Source organism: Neohortaea acidophila (genome assembly GCF_010093505.1).
Source record: "Neohortaea acidophila strain CBS 113389 unplaced genomic scaffold BDY17scaffold_1, whole genome shotgun sequence".
Classification (NCBI taxonomy): domain Eukaryota; kingdom Fungi; phylum Ascomycota; class Dothideomycetes; order Mycosphaerellales; family Teratosphaeriaceae; genus Neohortaea; species Neohortaea acidophila.
Window position 1 is genome coordinate 1,980,447 of NW_022985510.1, and position 24,022 is coordinate 2,004,468.

The 24,022-nt window shown below is 56.5% G+C and overlaps 13 protein-coding genes across 13 annotated transcripts; 7 read left to right on the top strand and 6 right to left on the bottom strand.

The window, feature by feature from the left end:
* Positions 1 to 301: 301 nt before the first annotated feature.
* BDY17DRAFT_320410 (ribonuclease H-like domain-containing protein) lies at positions 302 to 874 on the bottom strand (the record flags this gene model as incomplete). The annotated part of the gene is made up of 1 exon (XM_033736447.1): positions 302 to 874. The coding sequence occupies one exon, from the start codon at positions 872 to 874 to the stop codon at positions 302 to 304; it is 573 nt and encodes a 190-aa protein (XP_033594468.1).
* Positions 875 to 1,234: 360 nt separating this feature from the next.
* On the bottom strand, positions 1,235 to 2,282 carry BDY17DRAFT_320411 (uncharacterized protein; the record flags this gene model as incomplete). The annotated part of the gene is made up of 2 exons (XM_033736448.1): positions 1,235 to 2,125; positions 2,190 to 2,282. The coding sequence occupies 2 exons, from the start codon at positions 2,280 to 2,282 to the stop codon at positions 1,235 to 1,237; spliced, it is 984 nt and encodes a 327-aa protein (XP_033594469.1).
* A 674-nt stretch (positions 2,283 to 2,956) lies between these two features.
* Positions 2,957 to 4,234, top strand: BDY17DRAFT_320412 (uncharacterized protein; the record flags this gene model as incomplete). Its single annotated transcript, XM_033736449.1, has 3 exons — positions 2,957 to 2,999; positions 3,080 to 3,859; positions 3,918 to 4,234. 3 exons carry the CDS (start codon positions 2,957 to 2,959, stop codon positions 4,232 to 4,234), a joined length of 1,140 nt encoding a protein of 379 aa, XP_033594470.1.
* A 282-nt stretch (positions 4,235 to 4,516) lies between these two features.
* BDY17DRAFT_320413 (Got1/Sft2-like family-domain-containing protein) lies at positions 4,517 to 5,137 on the bottom strand (the record flags this gene model as incomplete). Its single annotated transcript, XM_033736450.1, has 4 exons — positions 4,517 to 4,646; positions 4,711 to 4,957; positions 5,014 to 5,040; positions 5,107 to 5,137. The coding sequence occupies 4 exons, from the start codon at positions 5,135 to 5,137 to the stop codon at positions 4,517 to 4,519; spliced, it is 435 nt and encodes a 144-aa protein (XP_033594471.1).
* Positions 5,138 to 5,342: 205 nt separating this feature from the next.
* BDY17DRAFT_20656 (uncharacterized protein) lies at positions 5,343 to 7,225 on the bottom strand. The gene is made up of 6 exons (XM_033730130.1): positions 6,912 to 7,225; positions 6,752 to 6,856; positions 6,468 to 6,692; positions 6,272 to 6,414; positions 5,925 to 6,213; positions 5,343 to 5,867 (listed from the first exon to the last, which is right to left on the bottom strand). Exons 1-6 carry the CDS (start codon positions 7,092 to 7,094, stop codon positions 5,790 to 5,792), a joined length of 1,023 nt encoding a protein of 340 aa, XP_033594472.1. The 5' UTR covers positions 7,095 to 7,225; the 3' UTR covers positions 5,343 to 5,789.
* Positions 7,226 to 7,793: 568 nt separating this feature from the next.
* Positions 7,794 to 9,826, top strand: BDY17DRAFT_245012 (putative GABA permease; the record flags this gene model as incomplete). The annotated part of the gene is made up of 8 exons (XM_033730591.1): positions 7,794 to 7,949; positions 8,013 to 8,083; positions 8,135 to 8,268; positions 8,326 to 8,342; positions 8,437 to 8,482; positions 8,539 to 8,940; positions 9,001 to 9,326; positions 9,377 to 9,826. 8 exons carry the CDS (start codon positions 7,794 to 7,796, stop codon positions 9,824 to 9,826), a joined length of 1,602 nt encoding a protein of 533 aa, XP_033594473.1.
* Positions 9,827 to 10,041: 215 nt separating this feature from the next.
* Positions 10,042 to 10,700, top strand: BDY17DRAFT_307223 (mitochondrial 54S ribosomal protein YmL23; the record flags this gene model as incomplete). The annotated part of the gene is made up of 3 exons (XM_033735108.1): positions 10,042 to 10,062; positions 10,087 to 10,486; positions 10,540 to 10,700. The coding sequence occupies 3 exons, from the start codon at positions 10,042 to 10,044 to the stop codon at positions 10,698 to 10,700; spliced, it is 582 nt and encodes a 193-aa protein (XP_033594474.1).
* Positions 10,701 to 10,915: 215 nt separating this feature from the next.
* Positions 10,916 to 11,937, top strand: BDY17DRAFT_20753 (uncharacterized protein). Its single transcript, XM_033730131.1, has one exon. It carries the CDS (start codon positions 11,131 to 11,133, stop codon positions 11,812 to 11,814), a length of 684 nt encoding a protein of 227 aa, XP_033594475.1. The 5' UTR covers positions 10,916 to 11,130; the 3' UTR covers positions 11,815 to 11,937.
* A 201-nt stretch (positions 11,938 to 12,138) lies between these two features.
* BDY17DRAFT_342592 (uncharacterized protein) lies at positions 12,139 to 14,179 on the top strand. The gene is made up of 2 exons (XM_033738020.1): positions 12,139 to 12,579; positions 12,631 to 14,179. Exons 1-2 carry the CDS (start codon positions 12,373 to 12,375, stop codon positions 13,954 to 13,956), a joined length of 1,533 nt encoding a protein of 510 aa, XP_033594476.1. The 5' UTR covers positions 12,139 to 12,372; the 3' UTR covers positions 13,957 to 14,179.
* Positions 14,180 to 15,125: 946 nt separating this feature from the next.
* On the top strand, positions 15,126 to 17,696 carry BDY17DRAFT_320419 (uncharacterized protein; the record flags this gene model as incomplete). Its single annotated transcript, XM_033736451.1, has 2 exons — positions 15,126 to 16,796; positions 16,851 to 17,696. The coding sequence occupies 2 exons, from the start codon at positions 15,126 to 15,128 to the stop codon at positions 17,694 to 17,696; spliced, it is 2,517 nt and encodes an 838-aa protein (XP_033594477.1).
* Positions 17,697 to 19,253: 1,557 nt separating this feature from the next.
* On the bottom strand, positions 19,254 to 20,217 carry BDY17DRAFT_244511 (shikimate/quinate 5-dehydrogenase; the record flags this gene model as incomplete). Its single annotated transcript, XM_033730541.1, has 2 exons — positions 19,254 to 19,966; positions 20,019 to 20,217. The coding sequence occupies 2 exons, from the start codon at positions 20,215 to 20,217 to the stop codon at positions 19,254 to 19,256; spliced, it is 912 nt and encodes a 303-aa protein (XP_033594478.1).
* Positions 20,218 to 20,610: 393 nt separating this feature from the next.
* Positions 20,611 to 22,691, top strand: BDY17DRAFT_342595 (quinate permease). Its single transcript, XM_033738021.1, has 4 exons — positions 20,611 to 20,910; positions 20,964 to 21,084; positions 21,146 to 21,453; positions 21,506 to 22,691. The coding sequence occupies exons 1-4, from the start codon at positions 20,809 to 20,811 to the stop codon at positions 22,616 to 22,618; spliced, it is 1,644 nt and encodes a 547-aa protein (XP_033594479.1). The 5' UTR covers positions 20,611 to 20,808; the 3' UTR covers positions 22,619 to 22,691.
* A 9-nt stretch (positions 22,692 to 22,700) lies between these two features.
* BDY17DRAFT_320422 (oxidoreductase) lies at positions 22,701 to 23,821 on the bottom strand (the record flags this gene model as incomplete). The annotated part of the gene is made up of 2 exons (XM_033736452.1): positions 22,701 to 23,230; positions 23,293 to 23,821. The coding sequence occupies 2 exons, from the start codon at positions 23,819 to 23,821 to the stop codon at positions 22,701 to 22,703; spliced, it is 1,059 nt and encodes a 352-aa protein (XP_033594480.1).
* Between the last annotated feature and the right edge of the window lie 201 nt (positions 23,822 to 24,022).

The window sequence follows — 24,022 nt, forward strand, 5'->3', positions numbered from 1 at the left end:
CTTCATGTCGTGGTGAAGCTCGATGCGGTGACATCTGCGGAGTCGTGTGGTGATTCTGCAGTCCACCTCACACCCAATGACAACCGGCCAACAGGCTTCATGCGGTCCATGCTGCCAAGCCCTTCCCACCCAGACACATCCTGACTATCGCATCGTCATACCCTCGGCATGGGCGCTGACATCCAAGCACTGCGTACGGCTGCTCCTTCCTCCTTTGATCATCAGAAGTGTAGTAAAGTCGTTCCCGTGGTAGCATCTCCAGTTTTGGCCCCGGCTGCGCGCCCCTGGCCATGCGGAGCCGTCATGTCTTCGTAAGAAAAAAGCTCTTGCGGTAATACCGGGCTTCCTCAATGCTCTCCAAGATGTCCGCCTTGGCCTCGTGTTTGCCGGCCTTTTGCGGGCTGGACTGCAGCAGCTCCTCTGGCGCCCAGCGGCGGGCGGCCTCCTTGATCGCACTGACGTCCAGAATGCGGTGATGCAGATGCTTGACCACCTTCCTCCACGGTGCTTTGAGGAGGAAAGCCTTGTCCGCGTGCACCGTGTTGCCCGCCAGCAGAGCGCGACGCGGCTCCGGGACGTGCTGGCGAATGTAGGCGAAGAGTTCCTCGGCCGCGGTGGCTGCGGCGGTGGTCGATGATAGACATGCTTGTGTGAGGCCACTGGCGCCGTGGTGGGCTTTGCACCAGTCGCCCATGCTGTCCATTTGAGCGGGCGAGTGGCGGATGATGGCTTCGTAGCCTTGTGCGTCGACAAGGTTGAGCTGGGCGTCGGTGATGAAGCAGGCGAGAGACAGGATGGTGTCGGTGTCAGGGTCGAGGCCCGTCATCTCGCAGTCGATCCATACGAGCGGTTCTGTTGAGCGAGATTCGGGCATGATGTGTTGATGCTCGTGCTGCGGTGTTGGTGTCGTTGAAGGCTCCGTTTCAGTCTGTCCTTCAATCCAACATGAGTTGCAACTACGCTGACTAAGTCACCCTCGACCGCATACCGTGCATGATTCAAACACTTTGAGACTGTGATGAGAGACCTGCCAAGCATAGTCGAGGTTGAGGCAGACCAATCTCGAAAGGAGACGTTTGTTCAATCTGAATTGGAACGAATAAACATGACCACGGTAAAGGCGAGTCCCAACCATCTGCGCCGTCCGCTTGGTCGAACTCCACGCCAACCCAATCTCACGCTCGCTTCCCAATGCCAACGTAACTAGAACAACGCAAAGCTCCAGATGGCACAATCACACAAAGTGATTCATATGCCCCGGCACCCGCATCTGACACTTTTCACAATCGGCACGAAAGCCCAAGCTGAAGCCACGTCTGGCTGCGCCATTGCAGTACAAGTCGGGGCGCCCAGCATCGGCGCGACTGGGAGAGGATGAACCATGGCCCGAACTCAACGCGCCGCTCCTAGCCCGCTGTTTCCTAACCACCAGACCCGCGCCAAGACTATCGCTCCCCTCCATCGGTTCAAACCCATCTGCGATGGCCGAGTCCGCTTCAAAACTGCGAGGGACGTGGGCGGCGAAGGGCAATGCTTGCGATGGGTCCACGGCGATGGTAGGCAGAGCGGCATGCGAAGCTTCAATGTCCATGTCGTTGACGGTGAGCATGCTGAGCTGCGAGCCTGCGGCCTCGGCGGCGGACGGGGGAGTTGGGACTTCGTCTTCGTCGACGGGCGACGGGACTTCAAGTAGGTCGGAAGAGTTGCTGAAGATCTCTTGCGGGTGGCGATGCCGGACGTGGTGCTTCATGTTGGTACGCACCTGCATGGCCCGGTATCCGGGTCGGGATGAGGGCGATGACAGCGGGGGAAGGATTGGCGTGGGCACACGGTGGGTTTGCTGAATGCGCGCTGGGACAGACTGCCACGCGCGGGCGTCGTAGCATGGTACAATGGGCGTGGTCGCATCGTCGGTCTGCATCATTTCATCGTCCGATGGCATGGCAACGTCCTGCGCGCTGCCGTACTCGGAGGCCATAGAGTCCTGGTCATCGCTGTCGTACAGCAGGCGGTCGAACCTGCGCGCGTCGGCATATGACCGAGATTTGGGAGTGTTCAGCACAGAGTCCCGGGCTTGGGCAAAGGTGTCACTGTAGTTGCTATCCCCCGAGGTTGGTCGTGCTTTCTAAATTAACCAGCTTGTCAGCTGAAAGTGTTGCGCATGGGGAATGATGGCGAGGATTCACTACCTTCTCCAAGCGCGCCTCATCGTATTCGTCATCATCGCGAGAGCGCTTTTTGCCGGCCGACAGAGCGAAGTAATATGACGGCGTATCGGCCATGTTGATGTCCAAGTCGCCGTCCGACCACGCGTTCAACGGTGGTGATGGGCGACACGAAGAAGAAGAGGAGGCAGAAGAAGTAGGAGGCGCAGCAGAAGCGTGACCAGCACAAGCGCGTTCGCAGATGAAATACCAGGCCTCCGCGCCCGTCATGGGGAGAGAAGGAGGGGCATGTGAAGGGGGGTGGGTGTGTGGTGACAGTTGCGCTCAGGAGCTGCGGACGCTCCTGCGTTTCAGCGTGTGGTGGTGTGACGGGTTTGTTGCGCCGCGCTGCTCTTCCCTTCACCCCCCCGGACCCTCGCGGCCGCCCGCCCCGCCCCGCCACTTTGCCCCGCGTCAATCCCAACGGGGACTAGCAGCGGGACAAAAAAGTCTAATTGCGAAGCTCGGCGGCGAGATTCTCGACACAATGGAAGGCGCGGCAGAGGAGTCATATCCATATTCATTCCACTGACTTCTACCGCCATTGCATTCTCCCACTCCAGCCTGCTTTAGCCCCAAGCAGCCACGTCTTCCTCCTCTACATCGTACTCCAAACGTGTCGAAGAGAGCAAAGTAGAGTGCAGCACGCTTGGCCTCAGTCGAAGCCATCCCCCATCGCTCCTTCCCTTCTTTGCCCTCCTCACCCTACAAACGCCACCTCTCGTGTCACTGCGCCGCCCAACAATTCCACAATGGCTGCCAACGCCCTCACCGGCGGGAGCGATGACGTCCGCGGTTCGTCTACAACCCCTCCTCCTCTCGCACCTGACTACACGCCGAGAAGAAGACGGCGCTAATCATGGATGAACGCACAGTCATCGGCTACGATCCTCTCATTCCCCCTCAGCTTCTCACTCAAGAACTTCCCGCACCCGCCAATTCGCTACCCACCGTACTGCGAGGCCGCACCGAAGCCATTGAGATCCTCAAAGGCCATGACGACCGCCTGCTCGTTGTCTGCGGACCCTGCTCCCTCCACGACCCCGACACCGCCAACGAGTACTGCTCGCGTTTGGTCAAGCTGGCCGACAAGCTAAAGGCCGACCTGCTCGTCGTCATGCGCGCCTACCTGGAGAAGCCACGCACCACGGTGGGCTGGAAGGGCCTCATCAATGATCCTGACATCGACGAGACGTACAAGATCAACAAAGGGCTGAGGGTCAGCAGGAAGCTGTTCTGTGATCTCACCGAGAAGGGCATGCCCATTGCCACGGAGATGCTCGACACCATCTCGCCGCAGTTCCTCGCCGATCTCATCTCCGTGGGTGCCATTGGCGCTCGCACCACTGAATCTCAGCTTCATCGTGAACTCGCCTCCGGTCTCTCCTTCCCCATGGGCTTCAAGAATGGCACGGATGGCGGGCTTGGTGTTGCCGTCGACGCCATTGGTGCCGCGGCCGCGAAGCATCATTTCATGGGTGTTACCAAGCAAGGTCTGGCGGCTATTACCCGCACCAATGGAAACCCGGATTGCTTCGTCATTCTACGCGGAGGCACTGCTGGCACCAACTTTGACGCAGCGAGCGTCGAGAAGACGCGCGAAACGTTGAAGAAGAAGGGTCAACGCGAAGTGATGATGATTGATTGCTCGCATGGTGAGCTTCCTCGCCCCCTTACTGTCTTATGGGGAGCGACACTGACAGTACCTCGCAGGCAACTCTCAAAAAGACCATCGCAACCAGCCCAAAGTCGCACAGGTCGTCGGCGATCAGATACGTCAGGGGCAGGACGCGATTGTGGGCGTCATGATCGAGTCAAACATCAACGAGGGTAACCAGAAGCCGCCCGCTCCTAACGCTGGCGGGCTCGCCGCGTTGAAAAAGGGCGTCAGCATTACGGACGCGTGTGTCGATTGGGATACCACTGTCGAAGTGCTCGAGCAGCTCGCGGACGCGGTTCGTACGAGACGCCTGTTGAAAGCAAAGCAGCCAAACGGGCATGCAGCACCGACCGCCAATGGCGCGCATTAAACATTCAGCACGGGTCAGGCAAGATGGTGTGGGTGGAAGGGGAGCTCGGGAGGGGAGGCAGAAGTCGTTGCATCTGCATCGCATTGCATTTCTTGGGCGTCCGAGGGGTTCGCTACGTCTGTTGCGTTGATACGTAGCGGCGAATCTGGATAGATCGCATAAATGTCGGGCCAGAGTGGTCCTTTTTTCCATGTCCATCATCTCCCCTGCCCCCAACATTGCTCGCTCTAGGCGGTCGTATGTTCCTCCTTCGTTACCACGCTCAACGTACCAGGAGCGCACTTATACTGGCAAATCCTTATGTGCCCTCTCACTCGCCCCGGCCTTATCGCCCGCAACCTGCAGTCCTCTTGCAAGGTACGGCCCAATGATCGGAATGCCGTACGCAAATCCCGCCAGCGTCTTGAAGAATCTACATTTCACCGTGTCAGCCCGCGCCTCGCTGATGTTTATTCCAGGTATTAAGGCGCACATACTCTCCAAACAAGTAGAAGATGCCCACCGCCTCGACGAGAATGCCCACAAAGGTCCAGCGGATGAGGATGAGCAGCACGCCGGCCCAAAAGGCTGCACTACCCCGCCATTTCTGTTTTCGCGCGAAGAAGAGGAAGGTTCGTTGGGGGCCGAGGAGGAGGGTGATGCCGATGAGGAAGAGGATGTTGCCCATGGCTAGCAGGGCGCGGTCGAAGAGGAAGATGAGGCCGAGGAGGAGGAAGAGGGCGCCTGCGGGATTGGGCGTGAGTCAGGAGGATGGCGGTGGGGGTGTCTGACACTCTTACCGCCGCTGCAGAATGCCACTCCGATCTCTGGAGGGTGTGGTCAGCGTGATGAGCAGACGGCCGTGTCGGCAACCCAGAGACAGCCTTGCTCACTTTGGGAGTCGGACAGCCATAATGTCGGCATCTTTTTCTTTTGACGTTCGGGACCGCAGGCCCGTCCTTTACCAGATGTCCACAACAAGATCACCGTCGGGGCTGGATAGACAAAGATGCGCCGGGGGTGCTGTGCATGTTGGCGACAATGCGATGATGCGAGGCAGCGAGATTGCTTGCAGCGTACTTGTCCCTTTTTCTTGAAACATTCTAAGGGTTCATTGTTGGTTGGGAGTGGAGACGCGCCGAGCCGCGCAACGCGCCACCCTGAACACGTGTAAGCAAGGCAAGGCTTCGTGTTTCCCAGGGGGGTGAGCAAGGGTTATTCGGTATATGCTGCTAATTTACAATCGTTCCATGCCCAACACTGTCATTGAGTGATATGCATCTATTGGAGAATAAAGACGGAGCAGGGTTATTCCCTACTACGCTCTTCAACATGCTTGCCTCTGGATCGGTATGCGATCAAACACATACGCCGTCGAAGTGCAGACACTGATTAGCCTGCTGAGGAACTTGTTCGGCCCCATTCATCGAGCACTCTTCCAAGGGCTGTTGACAAGTCGCGCGCTGCTCTTAACAGGCACGTCCCCAGTTGACACGATTGGCATCCCGTGGACGTGATGAGGTCGCAGTCCATTCTTTGCATGTAGTGAGTAGAGTCCTGGAATCGCTCCATCGGCTCAGCCAGGTTTCTTGCTGGAAGCTTGTAGTCGCTCGGGATCCGAAGATTGAGGCGACTCGTCACTGATGAGTACATGCTGCGTCGACTCAGTATTTGGAGATGACCAAAATAATGTTTTGATTGCGGCACTGACCCCGGATGCGCCTGTTGCGACACTAGACCTTCGCTCCCCATCCAACGCGCTGCCCTGGCGAGTACGGTTGTTGGCCATGTCGTAGACCTCCGCTTGAATGCCTACCCCACCGTAGTTCGTGCTGACGGCGGTGGAGAAGGTCTTGAAAGAGTAACTGATGCAAGCAATGACGCTGCAGTAGACTTCGACCGTCGCCCAAATGACCGTCGGAGCCGCGGTGAAAGTCGGATCTGGAGAACGTATCTGGTGGTTAAGTTCATGGAGGCGAAACACTGCGGGGAGGATCACGCTGCGATTTGCGTCAGATGCAAGAGGTTAGTGTTTCCCAGGACGAGGACATGACTGACATAATCCGCACCCCAAACACGATTGTGACTGCAATCTTCCTGGTCAGTGGCGTTTGCAATCCACTGACGAGGTAGATGGCGAGACCCAGCAACGCAATCTCGATGATGATGTCGAACGCGGTGATGATCTGCCAACGAACAAACTACGTTGTGCGCAGTCAGCAATCAAGTCGCGCGTTCCAGCATGGAGACTTACAAGGTCGGTACAGTGCGAAGCAAGATCGCTCCACGGCGGGTTGAGCTCGCAGTCGACCCCAATGGCGAGGATGGAGGCAAAGACCCACGCAGTGGCAAAGCCGAGGACGCTGTAGGTGGCGCGGTTGTGGCCCGGGGCCGGAGTCAAGGCCAGATAGACGAGGCAGAAACAGCATTTGGCCAGGTAGACGGCGACGAGGTAGAGGACATTGCTTGCGAAGAATGCCTGCATTCCAACGTCAATTCGTCGAGCATGCACGGTATGCCGACTTGCCGGAGACCTACCTTTTGAAGCGTCTGTACATTTGCTGGGCTGACAAGGCGGATTGCAGTTCCCAGTCCGCGCGACACTTCCCAGAAGACGAGGCCGGAGTGTGCGATTGCGAAGAGCTGGGAGTGGTGGTCAGTGGGGTGCGTAATGGACGAAATGTCGCGTGAGCCCTACCGAGGCGATCGCAAAGACGTAGTCCGGCGCGCCCGCGACGACGCTGGTCGACGAGCGCACGTACACGCGGATCGCCAGACACACGAGCAGGATGGCGAGGCCAATGGCCGCGACGATCACCACCCACCCGCCTTGATGCGTGGCATTCGACAGCTCCGCACCCGGGGATTCGTGGGAGCCCATCGAGGGCCACGGGAGACCTCCGTCTCAGTCGTGTTTGCCAGGATGCCTACGGGAACGCGACATGCTCTGGCAATGGACTGTCGTAGAGGCTCATCTCCCGCCCCTAGCTCGACGGTTTGACCCGTTGGGGGCGGGAATTTCATCATTGCTTGTTGCTTTTTGACTTTGGCCTGCTCTTGCCCATCTCCACATACGCTCCTCCCGACGCCGCCAAACTCTCCGCCTTCCGCGTGCCGCTCTGCCGACCCACTCGCTGCCGGCCCCTAGCACCGCCAGCACAGCAGCTTAGCGCGGATGGCGTTGGACGGCCACAAGCTCGAGATGACGTTGGCTGCATCGGGAAGGGTTGTACGTCAATCACCGACCACTCAGGGCCCTGGGTTGCTTGCCATCGGGGCATCGCCACCACCCACCATGCCTCCGGCATGCACCACAGACCCTGAGATCGTCATCGTGCCATGTGCGTTGCACGGCAATCGCATGTAACCTTCACCTGCTCATCCTATCCCCGCTCAGCAGGTGGTTGAAGACGTCAACGCGCACATCACTAAATCGCTCGTCTGCCCTCTTCACCCACTCTCTTCCTAACGTTTCACCGCGTCTCTTGGCCGTGTGCAATGCTCTCGCGCGCCGTCTTTTGCTCTTACACCTGACGTTCAACCCTCATCTCCAGGCTCTCTACATTGCTACCCGTCCGCCATGCCTTTTGCATACGAGTCACCGGACTCCAAGTCCGGCAGTGTGTACGACGCCGAAGCCCCGCGCAAGTACCATGGCCACCTCGAGCCCAAGTACGCGGGCACGGCCGCGGATCATCGAGAGATGGCGGCCATGGGAAGGGCACAGGAACTCAGAGTCAGTCCAACGAGCCTAGCCTACCTTGCCACCCCAATGCTTCTCACTGACAAAACGACACAGAGAAACTTCAAGTTCGTTTCAGTCCTGGGATTCGGATGTACTCTTATCGGCACGTGGAACTTTTTTCTTGGGTGAGTCGGAAGCCCGATGATACTGTTGCCATGATCCTGACCCTCCTTCAGCCTGATCCAGTTCGGATTGACCGACGGCGGCACAGCCGGTCTGATCTACAGCTTCATCGTCTGCCTGCTTGGCTTCATCTGCGTGTATCTGAGCATAGCGGAGATGGCTTCAATGTCTCCCACGTCCGGTGGCCGTGAGTCTTGACGCCCAACAATCCTTCGTGCCAACTGTCCACTGACCTTTGTTCCAGAATACCATTGGGTTAGCGTAAGTCATGGCCCTCGGGACGCTCATCCGCAGATTCTCAAACGTTACAACACTATATCAGAGGCTTTACTAACCGTTTCCCATCCGCGTACAGGAGTTTGCACCAGCTCGATATCAAAAATACCTGAGCTACATCAGTGGTGAGCATTTATACGTATCCTCGCACCGAGATTCACACTCACGAGACGGAACACAGGCTACCTCGTCGCCGCTGGATGGCAAGGGTCGATCGCGTCCACTGCATTCCTCGCTGGCACCATCATCCAAGGCATGATCACGCTAAACTACGACTCTTACAGCCCTCAGCCATACCAAGGCACCCTCCTGGTCATAGCAGTCATGGTCTTCTGTGTCTTCTTCAACATCTTTCTTGCCAAAAGGTTGGCCTTTGTGGAATGCATCCTGCTGGTGATCTATGTCGTCGGCTTCTTCGTCATCATCATTCCCCTCTGGGTCCTGGCGCCGATCGAGAACGCAGAGAGAGTGTTTACCCAATTCAATAACGCAGGCGGCTGGAGCAGTACTGGAGTGGCAGTGATGGTGGGCATGGGCGGCGTGGTCCCCTCACTCGCGGGATTTGATTGTGCGGTGCATATGGGTAAGCACCATATCCCTCCCTGACTGATGCTCGAAGCCCGTGTTGACTTTGTGACGACAGCCGAAGAAATCAAGGACGCATCGAAAACGTTGCCGCAAGCGATTCTCTTTGGCGTCATTGTCAATGGCCTCATGGGGCTTGTCATGGTCATCACGTTGACCTTCACCCTGGGCAACGTCACCAGCATCCTCAACACCAGGACGGGCTTTCCCTTCATCCAGGTTTTCTTCAACGCTACCCAGAGCTATGCTGCAACAAACACCATGACGGCCATAGTGGTCATCGTCTTCGTCTCCGCGGTGATTAGCGAGATTGCCACATCGTCCCGTCAGCTGTGGTCATTTGCGCGAGACGGTGGTCTGCCGGGCTCCCCTTGGGTTGCAAAGGTACGTACAGTCGGTTTGTGTGGCATAAGTCATTGCTGACTCGGTTGCAGATTCTTCGCACGGCCAACATTCCTCTCAACGCTATCATCGTCTCCCTCGTCCTGGTCATCCTCGTCTCGCTCATCAACCTGGGGTCGACGACCGCGTTAAACGCCATCAACTCCGTCACCATATCCTCTCTACTTTCGAGCTACATCCTCACCATCGGCTGTCTCCTCTACCGACGCTTCAGTGGAAAGCCGCTTCCGAGTCGCCGCTGGTCTCTTGGCTATGCTGGTCCAATTGTCAATATTGCCAGCCTGATCTTCTTGCTGCCACTTTTTGTGTTTGCCTTTTTCCCACTCACGGCCAATCCGACACCAACGGACATGAACTGGGGCATCGCGATGTTCGGCGGGCTGGTCCTGTTGGCCAGCATCTACTACGTCTCCCTTGGGCGAAAGGTGTATCGTCCTCCGGTGTTTTTGTTGAAGGAAGAACATTACCAATACGAGATGTAGACGACTTTTACGATCAGATGAATAGACGAACAAAAGTGCACATTCCTACCCGTGATGTTCTCGTTCATATTCTCAAGCCAAAATCGGGCAGGTTTCCCGACTCCCGTCAGCTGTACCTTAATTAAAACCTACCGCTTGCATTTCTCTTTACCTCGCCGCGAACTTCGACCAGGCATCAACCATTGCGTGCTGTGATTTCATCAGAGCTACCAAAGATGTCTCAATACGTCGGCAAGGTATGCACAAACACCCAGACATAGGTCAGGCGCAGGAGTTTCATCCCTAACCTGGAGCATCAGACCCGTTTTGCCTACGCGCGAGCCTGGCACCTCGTCGACCTCTCCACCGATCCCCGCCCTCTCGGCCGTCTGGCTTCCCAGATTGCCGTCGTCCTCATGGGCAAGCACAAGCCCATCTGGGATCCTTCGACCGACTGCGGCGATTACGTTGTCTGCACCGGCTGCAAAGATTTGCGCGTCACGGGGAAGAAGATGGAGCAGAAGCTGTATTATCGCCATACTACGCGGCCCGGGAGTTTGAAATCGATCAGTATGGGGAAGATGATGGAGAAGTTGGGCGGTGGTGAGGTGCTGAAAAGGGCGGTTCGCGGCATGTTGCCCAAGAATCGGTTGAGGGATGACCGCATGAGCAGGCTCAAATGTAGGTGCTCACTTTCCTGGAAACCAGCGGTTCATAATAATTCATGCTGACAGCATACTCTGCAGGCTTCGAAGGGCCATCTCACCCCTTCAAGGGGAACATCATCAAATTGGGCGAGAACACGAGCAGCATAACGCAACATCCAGAAGTGCAAGCAACTTTGCAGCAAGTGGCCTCGGGCACCACACAGTCGCCAGCTACTACGACACCGTAAGCAGCCCCTGCGTTGGTGCGCTGGGAAAGTACGAAGCCTCGCATATATATGGAGGTGCAATGCCGTTTTACTCTGCTGGCGCCATCTGGCGGTGGTCTTCGGCGTGTGCTACAGAAGTGGCTTTCACATTGCTCAACGAGGGCACAGTCGAGGACCGAGAATAACACATGGCAATCTTCACTGCTGACCGCGAGCCACAAGCCTCGCACCTGATCGGTCACTGTACGACAGAAGAGCAAACACGCACAGGACTGGAGAGTATAATATAAAGTGCCAACTGCACATCCTACACCTCGAACACAGCCACCCACGTCTTCCAACAGCGACACTCTGCAGCAGGTTAGAGCACCTACTTCAGCCGGACATTGCTTCACCGTCTCCATCTCACCGATCAATCGGCAATACCTTACACAACAAGGCAAAGGCCAAGATGTGCTTCCAGGAAATCGAAATCTACACCTGCACGCACGAAATCCCGCCAGTCGACTCGAAGGATTTCGACACGGTCTTCTGCACCAACCCCATCTCGGAGAGAGGCGAAGAGGGTCGGTTCAAAGCGATGAGGGGCGCTCCCCACAAACTCACCGAATTTCCCGTGTACTGCGAGGAGGGTCGCAAGAGCGGCAGGGCTGGAGCGCACTGTCCCGAGTTTGACTACGAACGGACGTACAAGACCGACCCTCACGGCCGGACCTGTCTGGAGCATGCGCGAGGGCCGACGGAAGAAGAGAGTGCCATTGTGGACGAGGAGAGGCAGAAGGCGAATGCTCAATGGAAACGGAACTCGGACCGCTCGAGGGCGGAGTACACGCGAAGATTGAGCATGACGGAGCAGGTCAATCATATATCTCCGCCGGCATCCAGTGCCGCTCCGCTACTCACGACCCTCATCTGCGAGTCATCGATTGCTGCTTGGTGTGAAGGCACTGCGCGCGCGACCGCTCCCTCCGATGCTGCAGAGCAAGGCGGATATGACGGGGACAACGAGGGGCAGCCAGCTCGCGCTTCCTATTCAAGCCGCCGAGCAGCTCGATGCCCAGGATTGTGTGGTGAGCATGACGAAGCTGAGCATGACGAGAGCCGTCCACATCAGTCGATCTTTGGGCCCTTGTGATGGGTATGGACTCAAGAGGGCAGATGCAACCTATCATCTCTATGCACGTAGATGCTGCTAGGACATTGAGATCAAGTTGACAAGGAGTGTGACAACGAGTACTATTACCTGTGTCTTCATTAGCCGCCCATGAATGAAACTGGTGGCATAGACGTGGCGTCCGGTAGACACGCGATCATCCCGGTTCACCACTGTCGTGTCTTGAAACGGTCCGGAAGCTGGCGGGGCCGGCTGCGGCCGGGCGGGACTGGCTGCGGCTGGTTAGCACCAAGACGTCAAACTCTCCCTCCCACCAATTGAAGCGTGGGGCTGCCGAACTCTGCTCTGGAATCTCGCGCTCGCCCTGCACGATTCCCTATCCGCCAGCGCTGTGGCCGCGCACGCCTCCCTTGACCCCTCCGAGCCTCTTCCATCCTCACCTCCATCCCGCATCCTCTGCCATCGAATGCATACCATCGCCGAAGCGTGATGATGTCGCCGCCATCCGCCCTCTTGTTCGTTTAAACCCCCATCGCCGCTGTCCGACTCGCCCTCAGCATCCCTCGCCACTCCTCCACCATGCATATGTCCACGAGCAGCCTGACGGCGCTGGCCATGGCGCTGTCGCTGGCCACTTCACAATCCATCTCGCCCGCCAACTTCACCGCCGCCACGGAGAGTCTGCAAAACGATGACCGCCTCACGCTCTATCTCTCCGACGGGAACAGCCTGATGCCCGATGCACCTCTCCTGGGTCTGACTGATGCCGCGCGTAACTCCATTCCCGTATGCTTCTCACGAACACCAATGTAATGCCCGGCGCTGACACATTTCTAGCCAAATGGCTTGGTGGGCACCGCCTTCTTCTCCGAAACCGTCAACGTACCCGAGTCGACGGACATCACCCTGATCTCCTGCGATTCCTCCCCCGGCTACCTCGACGCCATGACCCTCTTCATGCAGGCCGCGCAGACGGACGTCAAGGCGGTGGTCTTCTACACACAAAAGTCGGACTACTGCGACCTGCAAGACTACACCGGCCCGTACGGCTGGATATACACGATGAAGAGCGCCAATGATGCGACACTGACGATCGAACGGGCATCGACCCCCGATCCGTTCAACGACGGCACGATCTACGCCGCGGTGGACTATACAACCGTGAACGGCACGAGTCCCGCCTTCCACCCCGGTAACGACGGCGGGCCGCCGTCTCCCACCACTGCAATCGCCATGATCATCTTGTATTCCATCACCGGCGTCATCACCGGCCTTTTCCTCCTCATCATCGTGACTGGCGCCGTCCGAGCACACCGGCATCCCGAGCGATATGGGCCTCGAAACATCATCGGCCGGCCGCGGCAGAGCAGGGCGAAGGGACTTGCGCGCGCCATGTTGGAGACCCTCCCCATTGTCAAGTTTGGGGAGCGCGAGGAGCCGAAGCCCGGCGAGGTGGAGATGGGAACCGTCAACACTGCGCATGGGGAGCCGCACGTTGTGCAAGAGCCCAACAGCGATCCTGCCGCCTCTAAACAGCAGGATAATGTGCAGAGCAAGGAGGTACCGGTGGAAGAGGGCATCGCAGCAGCGGTAAACCCAGGCACGCAGGCGCATCCCGACCATCAAGGCTGTAGCATTTGCACGGAAGACTTTGAAGCGGGACAGGACCAACGAGTGCTCCCGTGTGACCATCGCTTCCATCCCGAATGTGTCGATCCGTGGCTCCTGAATGTCTCGGGGACATGCCCGCTTTGCCGAATCGACCTACGGCCGACAGCCGAGCAGGGCATTGAGAATGGGGTGGCAGCACTCCGGGAAGGCGAGGCGCCTCCTCTCGGGCCCCAGGATACTGCGGGAGAGCGGCAACGGATGACGATCCGGCGCTCCATCGTACTGGGGATCATGGGAGTCGGCCGGCCCGGGCTCATACCCCGCGAAGAGCGCGTGGCAGCTCTGCGGCGACTCCGGGAGGAGATGCCTGTGGTGGAGGCCAGAGAAGAGCAGGCAGCGGTGGCGGAAACGCCGGAGGAGGCACGGCGGACCAGGCGGAGGCTGGGAGACTTGTTGCGCAGGTTGGCGCCGAGCACGGGGGAAGTGGACAGCAATGACCCCGTTGTACAAGAGGCGGCGCGGCTACATGTTCAGACTGGGCGGATACGCTAGCCTGCAAGCGAGGTGCGAGTTGCGAATTGCTTTTGGGATAGCGGAGTGCGTTTGGAGTTATTTTTCGGGGAGATGGACACTTCTTATCGCAAGGCAACTTGGGTGTACCGTTGGATATGAAGGGATGCTGCGATGAACAACAAACTGTCATTAACGATTTGAATGGTTTCGGTTAGGTTTGGGGTGTTAGGAGGACTACATTTAGCATTAGGTGTACAGGTCATTTACCGCGACTATGCTCTGATCAGTACAGCACAATGATGGAGTGAAGCGCTAGCCTTGCGTGAGGTGTGGGAGTGTGTGTGATTACGTGTGAGGCGTCACGTGAGCCATTCCTTTCCACCCAGACTTGGATCGTTACCGCGTGTACTAGGTATGTAGGGAGGACCTGCGTTGTCCATATGTGTGAGAAGACCTTGCAGTATTTTTCCCCCGTATGTCATCAATTGATATCCAAAAGGCATGGAGAGGGTGAATTCTTACGAGAGGCTTTGGAAAGCGGCCGCGAGCATCCGGAAAGAGCAAGCGACGCCACCGAGGTCATTTCCGGCGGGACTCGACTTTCGAGCGATCCAGACCACGACGCATGAAAGTGTGGAGAGATGGGCCAGCAAGGGAGGATGATGGATCGTCGATGAGGCCTGCGGTTGTGTATACGAGTGGCGCGTCACCGTCCATTCTCCGCACGCGGCATGCGGGCAGCAGGGCGTCGTCGTCGTTCTAGAAGCACCACTCCCGTCAACCGGATTGGGTTTAGGTGGAGATGGTCCTGCCTGCACGCCCCAAACTCCGGTAGTCCATCGCTCACACATCACACCTTATTGCTGCATCATCATCTGCCCACCGCTTCCTGCTTCGCCACGCCCTCCGCCCTCCACCCCTTCCTCCAGCCCTCCGCCCGTCTCCAAACCGCCCATTCGCCTTTCACCAACACCCAAGTCGCGTGACAAAGACCCAGACTGCCCGGCCACGGCTACGTCATTTGCGCGCGTGGACCCTGATCTCCGGGGCGAAGAACGACAGCGCTCATCAGTCTCAGTCTGCCCATCATCCTACGAGCCCCAAGCCTGCGGCCGGTCAAGGTGGCGATGCTACAATAACAACATGTCGCCCCCATAACTCCCTCTTCACCAACCCATCTCACTTCCGCCATCTTCCAAACAGCGGCCATGGAAACCGTCTCCTCGCCGCGGTCACATCACTCACGTGCCGCCCTCCACTCGCCCACCCAAACCCTCCCTTCCCGCCGTGTCACCACGCCACATACCGCCATCTCTGCCACCGTCAAAACGCCGAGTCCCAACTACTTTGCCTTCCACGCCAGCGAAGACAGCTCCTTCCCCACCGACCCATCACACCACTCGAAGCAGCAATGGAGCCCTCCTTCCTCCGCCGTCCGATCCACGGCCGCCGCCTCTCCCACCCTCCTCCCTCTCGACCAGCATCCGGACTTTGATGCGTTCAAGCGACAGTCAGAAGGCAAGGCCTTCAATCTCGGTGGCCTGGGCTCAAACTTCAACATGCCGAGCCAGTCCACCTCCAGACCCAAGCTCAACAAATCCTCCAGTCGCTCGGGCTCGTCGAGAGAAATATTACACTCGCATGCCCACGACCTGGCTGGCATGGGCAGAAGATCCCCCAAACGAGTACTCTCGCCCGGTTCCCAGTTCCTACCGGAAGAATCCCTGCGCGCTTCCCCTGCTGTATTCTCCCGGAGCGATTTGGAACTGAGAAACAAAGACAATACCTTGCAAGCCCAGCCGCGATTTGCGCTTCCCTTGGATGACTCGTGCGGTCCCGCGAGCTTTAACAAACCCCGCGCCCAGACTGCTCCGCAGCACGAGCCGGACTCCGCTCTACTCCTCACTCCTCAACAACTAGTCAACCTTCTCGACACCAGCGACGACGCCGTCTTGTTACTGGATCTGAGAGTCTCCACCCACTATGCTAAAACTCACATCGCCGGCGCGCTGAATCTATGCATACCCACCACATTGCTGAAACGACCGTCCTTCAATGTCCACAAGCTTGCCGAGACTTTCAAAGATAACGGGCAGAGGCGGAAGTTTGAGCGGTGGCGGGAAAGTGCGTACATCATCGTGTACGACGCATCCTCCTCCACCATCAAAGACGCGCACACCTGCGTGAACACCATCAAAAAGTTTCAGAGTGAGGGATACACGGGTACTCCATATATCGTCAAAGGCGGCCTGGACGACTTTGCCCGACGCTTTCCGAACCATCTCGAGGACGGGGCCGATGCGGATTCGAACAGAAACGTATGCCTTTCAATCGAGACTGACGGTCCCGAGGTCGCCCCAGTCGTTGGCGGGTGTCCCATGCCGTCAACGGAGAACCCGGCCAACCCCTTCTTCGGCAACATCCGCCAAAATATGGATCTCATCGGGGGCGTTGGGCAAATCGCCATCAAGCACCCCTCCGGCGCCGCTCCCACGGACGAGAAAGACTTTCCCGAATGGCTGCGCGAGGTGTCGGACGACCGAGACCAGGGCAAGGCGGCGTCAAGAAAATTTGAACAAATCGAACGACGGGAGAAGAAGCGGATGGAAGATGCCCTGTCCGGACACGTGTCGTACGGTACGCCTCAGGGTATGCCCACGAAGACACAATCTCCCAGCGGCAAATTGACCCAGATATCGGGTATCGAGAAGGGCAACAAGAATCGCTACAACAACATCTGGCCGTTCGAGCATTCGCGCGTGAAGCTGCAGGGGCTCCCAAAGCATGGCGATGACTATTTCAACGGAAGCTACATCAAGGCCGCATGGAGCAACAAACGATATATCTCCACGCAGGCCCCTATCCCTGCGACGTTCAACGTAAGCAGCCCGTTTGAGCATTTTGAGGGACGCATTGCTAATTGATATTCACAGGATTTTTGGAACATTGTGTGGCAGCAGGATGTGCGCGTGATTGTCATGCTTACGGCGGAGAAGGAAGGGCCCCAAGTGAAAGCCCACAACTACTGGGATGATGGACAGTACGGACCATTCCAACTCGATTTCTTATCTGAGAAGCGCGCATCCATCGATCCTGCTCGCATCCATCGCAGGAATCGCCCTTCGGCCCCCAAGCGCACCTCGACTGGGCCACAGCTCCTGCCCATGACCTCGCTAGACAAGGATGAGAAAGGCTCCGACCACCCCTACGTGACCGTGCGCCGTTTCACCCTCGCCCACGAAAAGCAGCCCTTCGAAGCGCTCCGGGAGATTACGCAACTGCAGTATTCCAACTGGCCGGATTTCGGCGCTCCAGCGCATCCCGCGCACCTGCTGGGGTTGGTAGAGCAGTGCGACGCTGTTGTGCGGAGCACGAATAAGAGCCACTCTGCCGAACCCGAGCAAGCCAACAAGCGGCCGATTCTGGTCCACTGCAGCGCCGGATGTGGCCGGACCGGCACGTTCTGCACCGTCGACTCCGTCATCGACATGCTGAAACGACAACGCCTTTCACAAAAAGAGCGCGAATACACGCCCATGGACCTCGATCCACCCACGAATCAAGCGGCGGGTGGTGACAGTGACAGCGGCGATGCAACAACTCCGACGCGCAGCCCGGAAGGCGTGGAGGGGAGTTGGGTGGAGCGCGAAGACCAGGACTTGGTGGAGAAGACGGTCGAGGAGTTCCGGCGGCAACGCTTGAGCATGGTGCAGAGTCTGAGGCAGTATGTCCTTTGTTACGAAAGTGTGATGGAGTGGCTCGTGGAGCAGGCGCATTAACGCAATGGGGCGTGATGATGTCGAGACGGTATCAAGGCGTTGTGAAGGACCGCTTGGTCCGGGCATGGATTGCAACATTGGTATGTGTGCACAGCGTAGAGCCTACAATGGCAACTGCATAGCGTGGTATTGGAGGTCCGTTGGACTCGTGTCGTTACAATCATGCGTATCTCTCTCTTAAAGTGAACGGCCTTATCATTGTCGCCCGTGGCGCCCGTGGTGAACTGTACTCCGTGTCTTTCAACGTGATCGTATGTAAAGCTCTGCATTCAATGCACGTATATTCTTCTAGCAAATTTGTAGCCATTGGAATGTAATCACATGCCATATGCCATATGCTATATTCCTCGAAAAAGGTACAGGTACGCCGATTCGTCTCGCCCGTCGAAATGATGGTATTCGCAGCACCGCATTCAATTCATGTATGTCTCATAGTGATTCTGCAGCCATTGTAACTCCAAACTACGTACCATATGCCATATGACTAGCCATTGGAGGTATTCTACTTAAAGTATGTCGATTCTCGATCGCCCGCCAACGCGTGGGGGTATACTGAGCACCGCATTCAATGCATGTATGCTCTTTCAGTAGATTTGTAGCCATTGGAACCCATTAACAGAGCATATGCCGTATGATTGGCCATATCACATGCCATATGAGGTATTCCTCGTCGAATACGCCAACATTTTTCTCTCGCCCGGAACAAGGTCGGAGGTCCCAATTTCTAGTAGATTTATATATGATAGACATTAGCGTGATCTAATATTCGCGCGGCCCGCATGGCTTAGTGGTACAGCGTGTAAGTGTCGATTTAGGGCATGTCGTCATCGATTTTCGGTCCTAACTTCATCAAAGCTCACTCGTATGCACTGTGATTTAAATCACACGTTCCTGGACGTCATGAGAAGATCCCCTGTTCGATTCAGGGTGTGGGCAACGTTCTAGCGTTCGCAATTGATTTTTTTCGACCGTAGGGGGGTGATATTAGCCATTTTTGGTCGAATTTGGGGTCACATATGAACGTGCGGGGTTCCTGTAGGACAATGGAGGCACGGATGAACGCTTGATCCAATGCTCTGAACCCCCTCAGCGTCAGGTTCCAATGGCGAATCAATCTGAGGTCGAATACAGGAGAAAACCCGGTGCTTGACCATATCACGTACGTTGTGAGGGCTGCAGAGTGGAGTAGTGTCGAACCAAAAGACGTAGATTTCTTGCCATTGGTCTGAATAAAGTGTTACAGTCTGCTTCGGAGTCATCGATCTGCATTATCTATCTAGTCTACTATTGCTGATCCCTTTTCTTCTCCTCCTTGATAAATTTTACATCCGGGCCATATGAGGCGTGATATGGGCTTGGGATAAGTAGGTCGACATCTCCAGCCATTGAGCCGTCATGCTGCGACTAGGATTATTCGACTCTCCGTTGTTGCATCGACACGGAATCCGAGTCCGATGCCGTCTCCAACACAGAATCGATCTGCCTTCCCGATGATGTTTATGTGGTAGCAATAGCTGCCACGCCGCGGTAAGATGCAATACAGCTTTTGTGCCATCTTCATAGTCGTGCTCGGTTCAATTCCCTAGCCACCGCCTCCTTGACAGCCTCGGTTGGCAGTTCGGCATGCTCTTTACCCGTCCAATATCTGGCTTGCTCGAAGCCCTGGTAGATCATCGCTTCCGTGCCCAGAATGACCTGCCAGCCGGCCTTCTCAGCAAGAGCACCAATCTCCGTCCACGGTGTTGGATGGTAGCACATCTCCAGGATTGCGCCTTTGTGCGGCTTTGCCAGGAAGCATTCTGTTATCCGACGAGCAGTCCACTCCGACTCAGTCTTGGGTGGGAAGTTGGGGACGCATGCAACGATCGCGCCAGGCCCTTCGAGTTGCTCGGCCTGCGAGACTGTCTCGACGTGAATGAGGCCGTCACCATAGCCATGAGCTGTGCACCATTCCATGACGGCTTCGACTTCCCGGCGCTCGCGATTCACGAGGTAGACCGTCTTGCAATTCATGTACTTGACAAGGGCGTACACTGCAGATCTTGCTGCACCGCCGCCGCCAATTACTAGACCTGGTCGACCACTCCAGACGCTGTCTGATACGTTCTGGAAGAAGCTCTCGCGAATGCCGATGATGTCGGTATTTGTGCCGATGAGCTGAGAGCCTCGTTTGAAGATGGTATTGCAAGCGCCCACGGCTTCAGCTTCGGGAGTGATGGCGTCCAGCTCTGGTATTATGGCCACTTTGTGCGGCATTGTAACTCCCGATCCTGGAGTATGTCAGCATTGTGAACTGTCTTATACGGGACTGAAGTAACGTACCATAACATTTCGGATCCCGCACTAGTGATAGGAAGTGCGCCATGTCCAGCGAGGATAGAAGGAAATAGTCTCGGTTGAGGCCCAGACCTGTGAAGATGGTTTGATGCAAGAGCGGGGACATGGAGTGGGCGATGGGGTAGCCGAAGAGGTACCCAGTGCCGTCGAGGTGATCCGTCCTTGGGGCTTGGGATGGTACCATGTCGGCACTGTGTGTTTGGTTCTGCATTCGTGCGACTTCAAGGCTTTATGATCGAATCCGTAGCACGAGTATGAGTATACACGAGATAGGGATGCTGGAATGGATTCAACGGCAAGCCAACGAAGAAAAATATGTTCACAGAAATGAAGAACGAAACAACAGAAGAAGGGAGTGAGCATTGAGGCAATATGGCCACTCCATAGTCCCTCCCCTCCTCCTCTCAACGTCACTCCTCGCCATCCAGACCATGGGGCAGGATGATCATCAAGGAAGGAAAAGGGCCTAGCCGGGCAGGGAAGGAAGAGTAATCGGCCGGTGGAAGAGGTTTCTTCCGCCTCCATCGGCACTCCTTTACCCCACAATTCACGCACCTTTTCCTCCTCCCCCGCGCCCCAGATGCGAGAACTCATATCCCCGCGCTGCTTCCAGATCGTCCGGTGGCGGAACGGCGGCATCGTCCTGGAGAAGGAGGGGAAAGAGGCCTTATTATAAAGATGCGCGGCTCGTCCTGCACTTAACACACCCCATCTCTGGTTGGATTGCCATCTTGACACTCCAACTACCCATCTCCGAGAAGAAATTGCATCAAAGATGGGTCTTCTCACCTTGGTTGAAGACAGGCCGACGCCCAAGGCCGTGTACAACTGGCGTGTGTACACGTGTGCGGCGATTGCCTCCTTTGCATCATGCATGGTAGGTGCAGAGCGCATGGTCTTGATCCATGTCACCCTCTGACGGCAAGACAGATTGGCTACGACAGTGCATTCATCGGCACCACTCTCGCTCTTCCTTCCTTCGAAGATGAATTCGGCTTCGAGAACTTCTCCGACTCTCACTTGGCCTTTGTCAAGTCGAACATCGTGAGCGGTACGTGGGCGACAAGAACCTGATCGACTTCAACAGACACATACTGATAGAGAACGTTCAGTGTACCAAGCGGGCGCATTCTTTGGATCTCTCTTCGCCTATGCCTCCGCCTTCTACCTCGGACGCAAGAAGAGCTTATGGTGCTTCTCTCTCGTCTTCCTTCTCGGCGCAGGGATGATGCTGGGTGCCAATTCACAACGCGGACTCGGCCTCATCTATGCCGGTCGAGTCCTAGCCGGCATTGGCGTCGGTGGATGTTCGATGACGGTCCCCATCTACATTGCCGAACTTGCTCCCCCCGCTATCAGAGGGAGACTCGTTGGTATCTACGAGCTGGGCTGGCAGATCGGAGGCCTTGTTGGCTTCTGGGTAAGCATGGGCACCTTTCATCCCCGTCCACGCTCCTTCTAACATGTCCTAGATCAACTACGGCATCTCCGAAACATTGGCACCTAGCAACACGCAATGGTTGATCCCCTTCGCCGTCCAGTTGATTCCCGGCGGCCTTCTCTTCTTGGGCACCTTCTGGATCAAAGAGAGCCCGCGCTGGCTGCTTTCAAAGAATCGTCGGGAGCAAGCGCTAAAGAATCTGTGCTGGATTCGCAACCTCTCGCAGGACGATCTATACATCGTTGAGGAAGTGGCCTTCCTCGACGCCGCGTTGGAAGAGCAACAGATGGCGATTGGCATGGGCTTCTGGAATCCCTTCAAGGCTGTTGCGAAGAGCCGAAAGGTGCAATGGCGATTCTTCCTCGGTGGCATGCTGTTCCTCTGGCAGAACGGCAGTGGGATCAATGCGATCAACTATTACTCTCCGACTGTCTTCCACTCCATCGGCATCGCGGGCACAAACACCACCTTCCTCACCACCGGCATCTTCGGCGTTGTCAAGACTTGCCTTACCCTGATCTGGCTCTTCTTCCTCATTGACCGCCTCGGACGCCGCAAGCTCCTGATGATCGGCGCGGCTGGAGGTTCGGTATGCATGTGGATCATCGGCGGCTACATTTCCACCATTAAAATCGCCTCCTCCAAGGACACAGTGACCCAGCCACTCAGCTCGGGCGGCGTGGCCGCGGTCTTCTTTTTCTACCTGTGGACCGCATTCTATACTCCATCGTGGAACGGCACTCCATGGGTCCTCAACTCGGAGATCTTCGATCAAAGCGTGCGTTCTCTGGGTCAAGCGTCTGCGGCGGCCAACAATTGGTTCTGGAACTTCATCATCAGCCGCTTCACGCCCCAGATGTTCTTGACCATGGGCCGCAACGGAAGTGGAGTCTACTTCTTCTTCGCTTCGATGATGATCTTGTCCATCTTCTTCGTCTTCTTCCTAATCCCCGAGACGAAGGGTATTCCGCTCGAAAGCATGGACCGTCTATTTGAGATCAGGCCGGTCTGGAGGGCTCACGATCAAATCCATGACGAGGATCTATTGCGAGAGCACGAGTTCCGCCAGGATGCCGATGGGGCGGGATTGAGCGTTGCAAAGGAGAAGCTCCAAACATTGGAGAGAGCAAGCTCCGTTGCGTAGTCGTCTCATAGAAACCGCCAGATATATATAGCGTTCAGACGATATCACGAAAAGAAATACGGTCTCGAGAGAATTGATCATTTCAAATATCCACAGGTCTAGCTTCCACCATGGCCAATTTAATGGCCTCACAGACAATCAGAGCGTCGAGCCCATCTTGCCCTGAACATCGAGGCTGCTCGCCGTTCCTGACCACGCGCACAAAGTGGTTGATTTGCTCATCAAACGGCACTTCGTTGCCTACAGCAATTCCGCTCTCAACAACAACAGCCGTCCAGCTCGTTTCGATATCTTCAGCACATCGTGTGACCTTCATATCCCCCACGCTCAACGTTCCCGCCGTGCCGAAAATGCGGTAGACGTCTTTGCCTAGCCTCGGAATGATGGGATTTTCTCCAGTTGCGCTTTCGAAGAAATGAGCGGACGTGGCGGAGTCGCTGAGGAGAAACGTTCCGACGATTCCAGAGGTGAAACGGAGGAGGATCGCCGCTCCTTCTTCGACTGGATGCTCGCGGTGCGAGGCGGTTTGTTCGGCGTAAACTCTCACGATAGGCCCGAGGAGGTACTGGAGGCAGTCGATTTCATGAATCAAGTTGATGAGGATCGGTCCTCCTATTGTCGAACAATTGTCATGATGTGACTCTTTCTGTTTTCACCCCGAAAATGCAGCTTACCGCTTCCTGTTGCCCTCCTCCATTCAGCAGGAGCCTCAAAGTAGCCGGGGGGCTTGTATGCCGCCCACACCCCGGAGACCGCAACGACCTTTCCGATTGCACCATCTTCTAGCGCTCGTTTGGTAGCGACAATATATGGATTGAAACGCCGATGATGGCCGACGAGCAGCTGCTTTCCACTCTGCTCGCCCGCGGCGATCAGCTCCCGGCCACTGGCGACAGTGGTAGAGATGGGTTTCTCCACCAACACGTGAATCCCCGCCGCCAGCAGTTGTTTTGCAACCTCCACATGCGTGCTATTGGGCGTGCAGACGATTGCGGCGTCGGGAGTGTGACGTCCCGCCAACATAGACCCGATCGATTCGAACAGAGGCACCTGGAATGAATCCGCCACGGCCTGAGCATTGCGTGACGGGTCCACGAAGCACAAAAGCTCTGTTTCGCTGCACTTGACAACACTGCTGGCATGCCTGGGCCCGATGTGGCCACTACCAATGACTGCGACCTTGAGTCGTTCGGAGGGGTCCATGTTCATACGGTATAATCAACCAGTAGTGTCACGACCCTTCGCATTATCAAGTCAGGGCTGGTAAGGTACATCGGCTTTTGCTAATTAGCATTGAGGATGCGCTCCACCGGGAACGGCATCATCGAACCGGGCACAGTATATCACTACGGACATCTCGCATAGCCCCAATTTCCGGTTGATATCATGTCGGGATTAGCGGAA

Bases quoted from the DNA above. Each gene is read 5' to 3' on its own strand.
- BDY17DRAFT_342592 (XM_033738020.1), top strand. From the start codon at position 12,373: ATGCATATGTCCACGAGCAGCCTGACGGCGCTGGCCATGGCGCTGTCG. The intron at 12,580-12,630 runs GTATGCTTCTCA...ACACATTTCTAG, and splicing joins CCGCGCGTAACTCCATTCCC to CCAAATGGCTTGGTGGGCAC.
- BDY17DRAFT_20753 (XM_033730131.1), top strand. From the start codon at position 11,131: ATGTGCTTCCAGGAAATCGAAATCTACACCTGCACGCACGAAATCCCG.
- BDY17DRAFT_20656 (XM_033730130.1), bottom strand. From the start codon at position 7,094: ATGGGCTCCCACGAATCCCCGGGTGCGGAGCTGTCGAATGCCACGCAT. The intron at 6,214-6,271 runs GTCAGTCATGTC...CGCAAATCGCAG, and splicing joins GTGTTTGGGGTGCGGATTAT to CGTGATCCTCCCCGCAGTGT. The intron at 5,868-5,924 runs GTCAGTGCCGCA...GAGTCGACGCAG, and splicing joins TCGCAACAGGCGCATCCGGG to CATGTACTCATCAGTGACGA.
- BDY17DRAFT_342595 (XM_033738021.1), top strand. From the start codon at position 20,809: ATGGGTCTTCTCACCTTGGTTGAAGACAGGCCGACGCCCAAGGCCGTG. The intron at 20,911-20,963 runs GTAGGTGCAGAG...ACGGCAAGACAG, and splicing joins CCTCCTTTGCATCATGCATG to ATTGGCTACGACAGTGCATT. The intron at 21,085-21,145 runs GTACGTGGGCGA...GAGAACGTTCAG, and splicing joins CAAGTCGAACATCGTGAGCG to TGTACCAAGCGGGCGCATTC.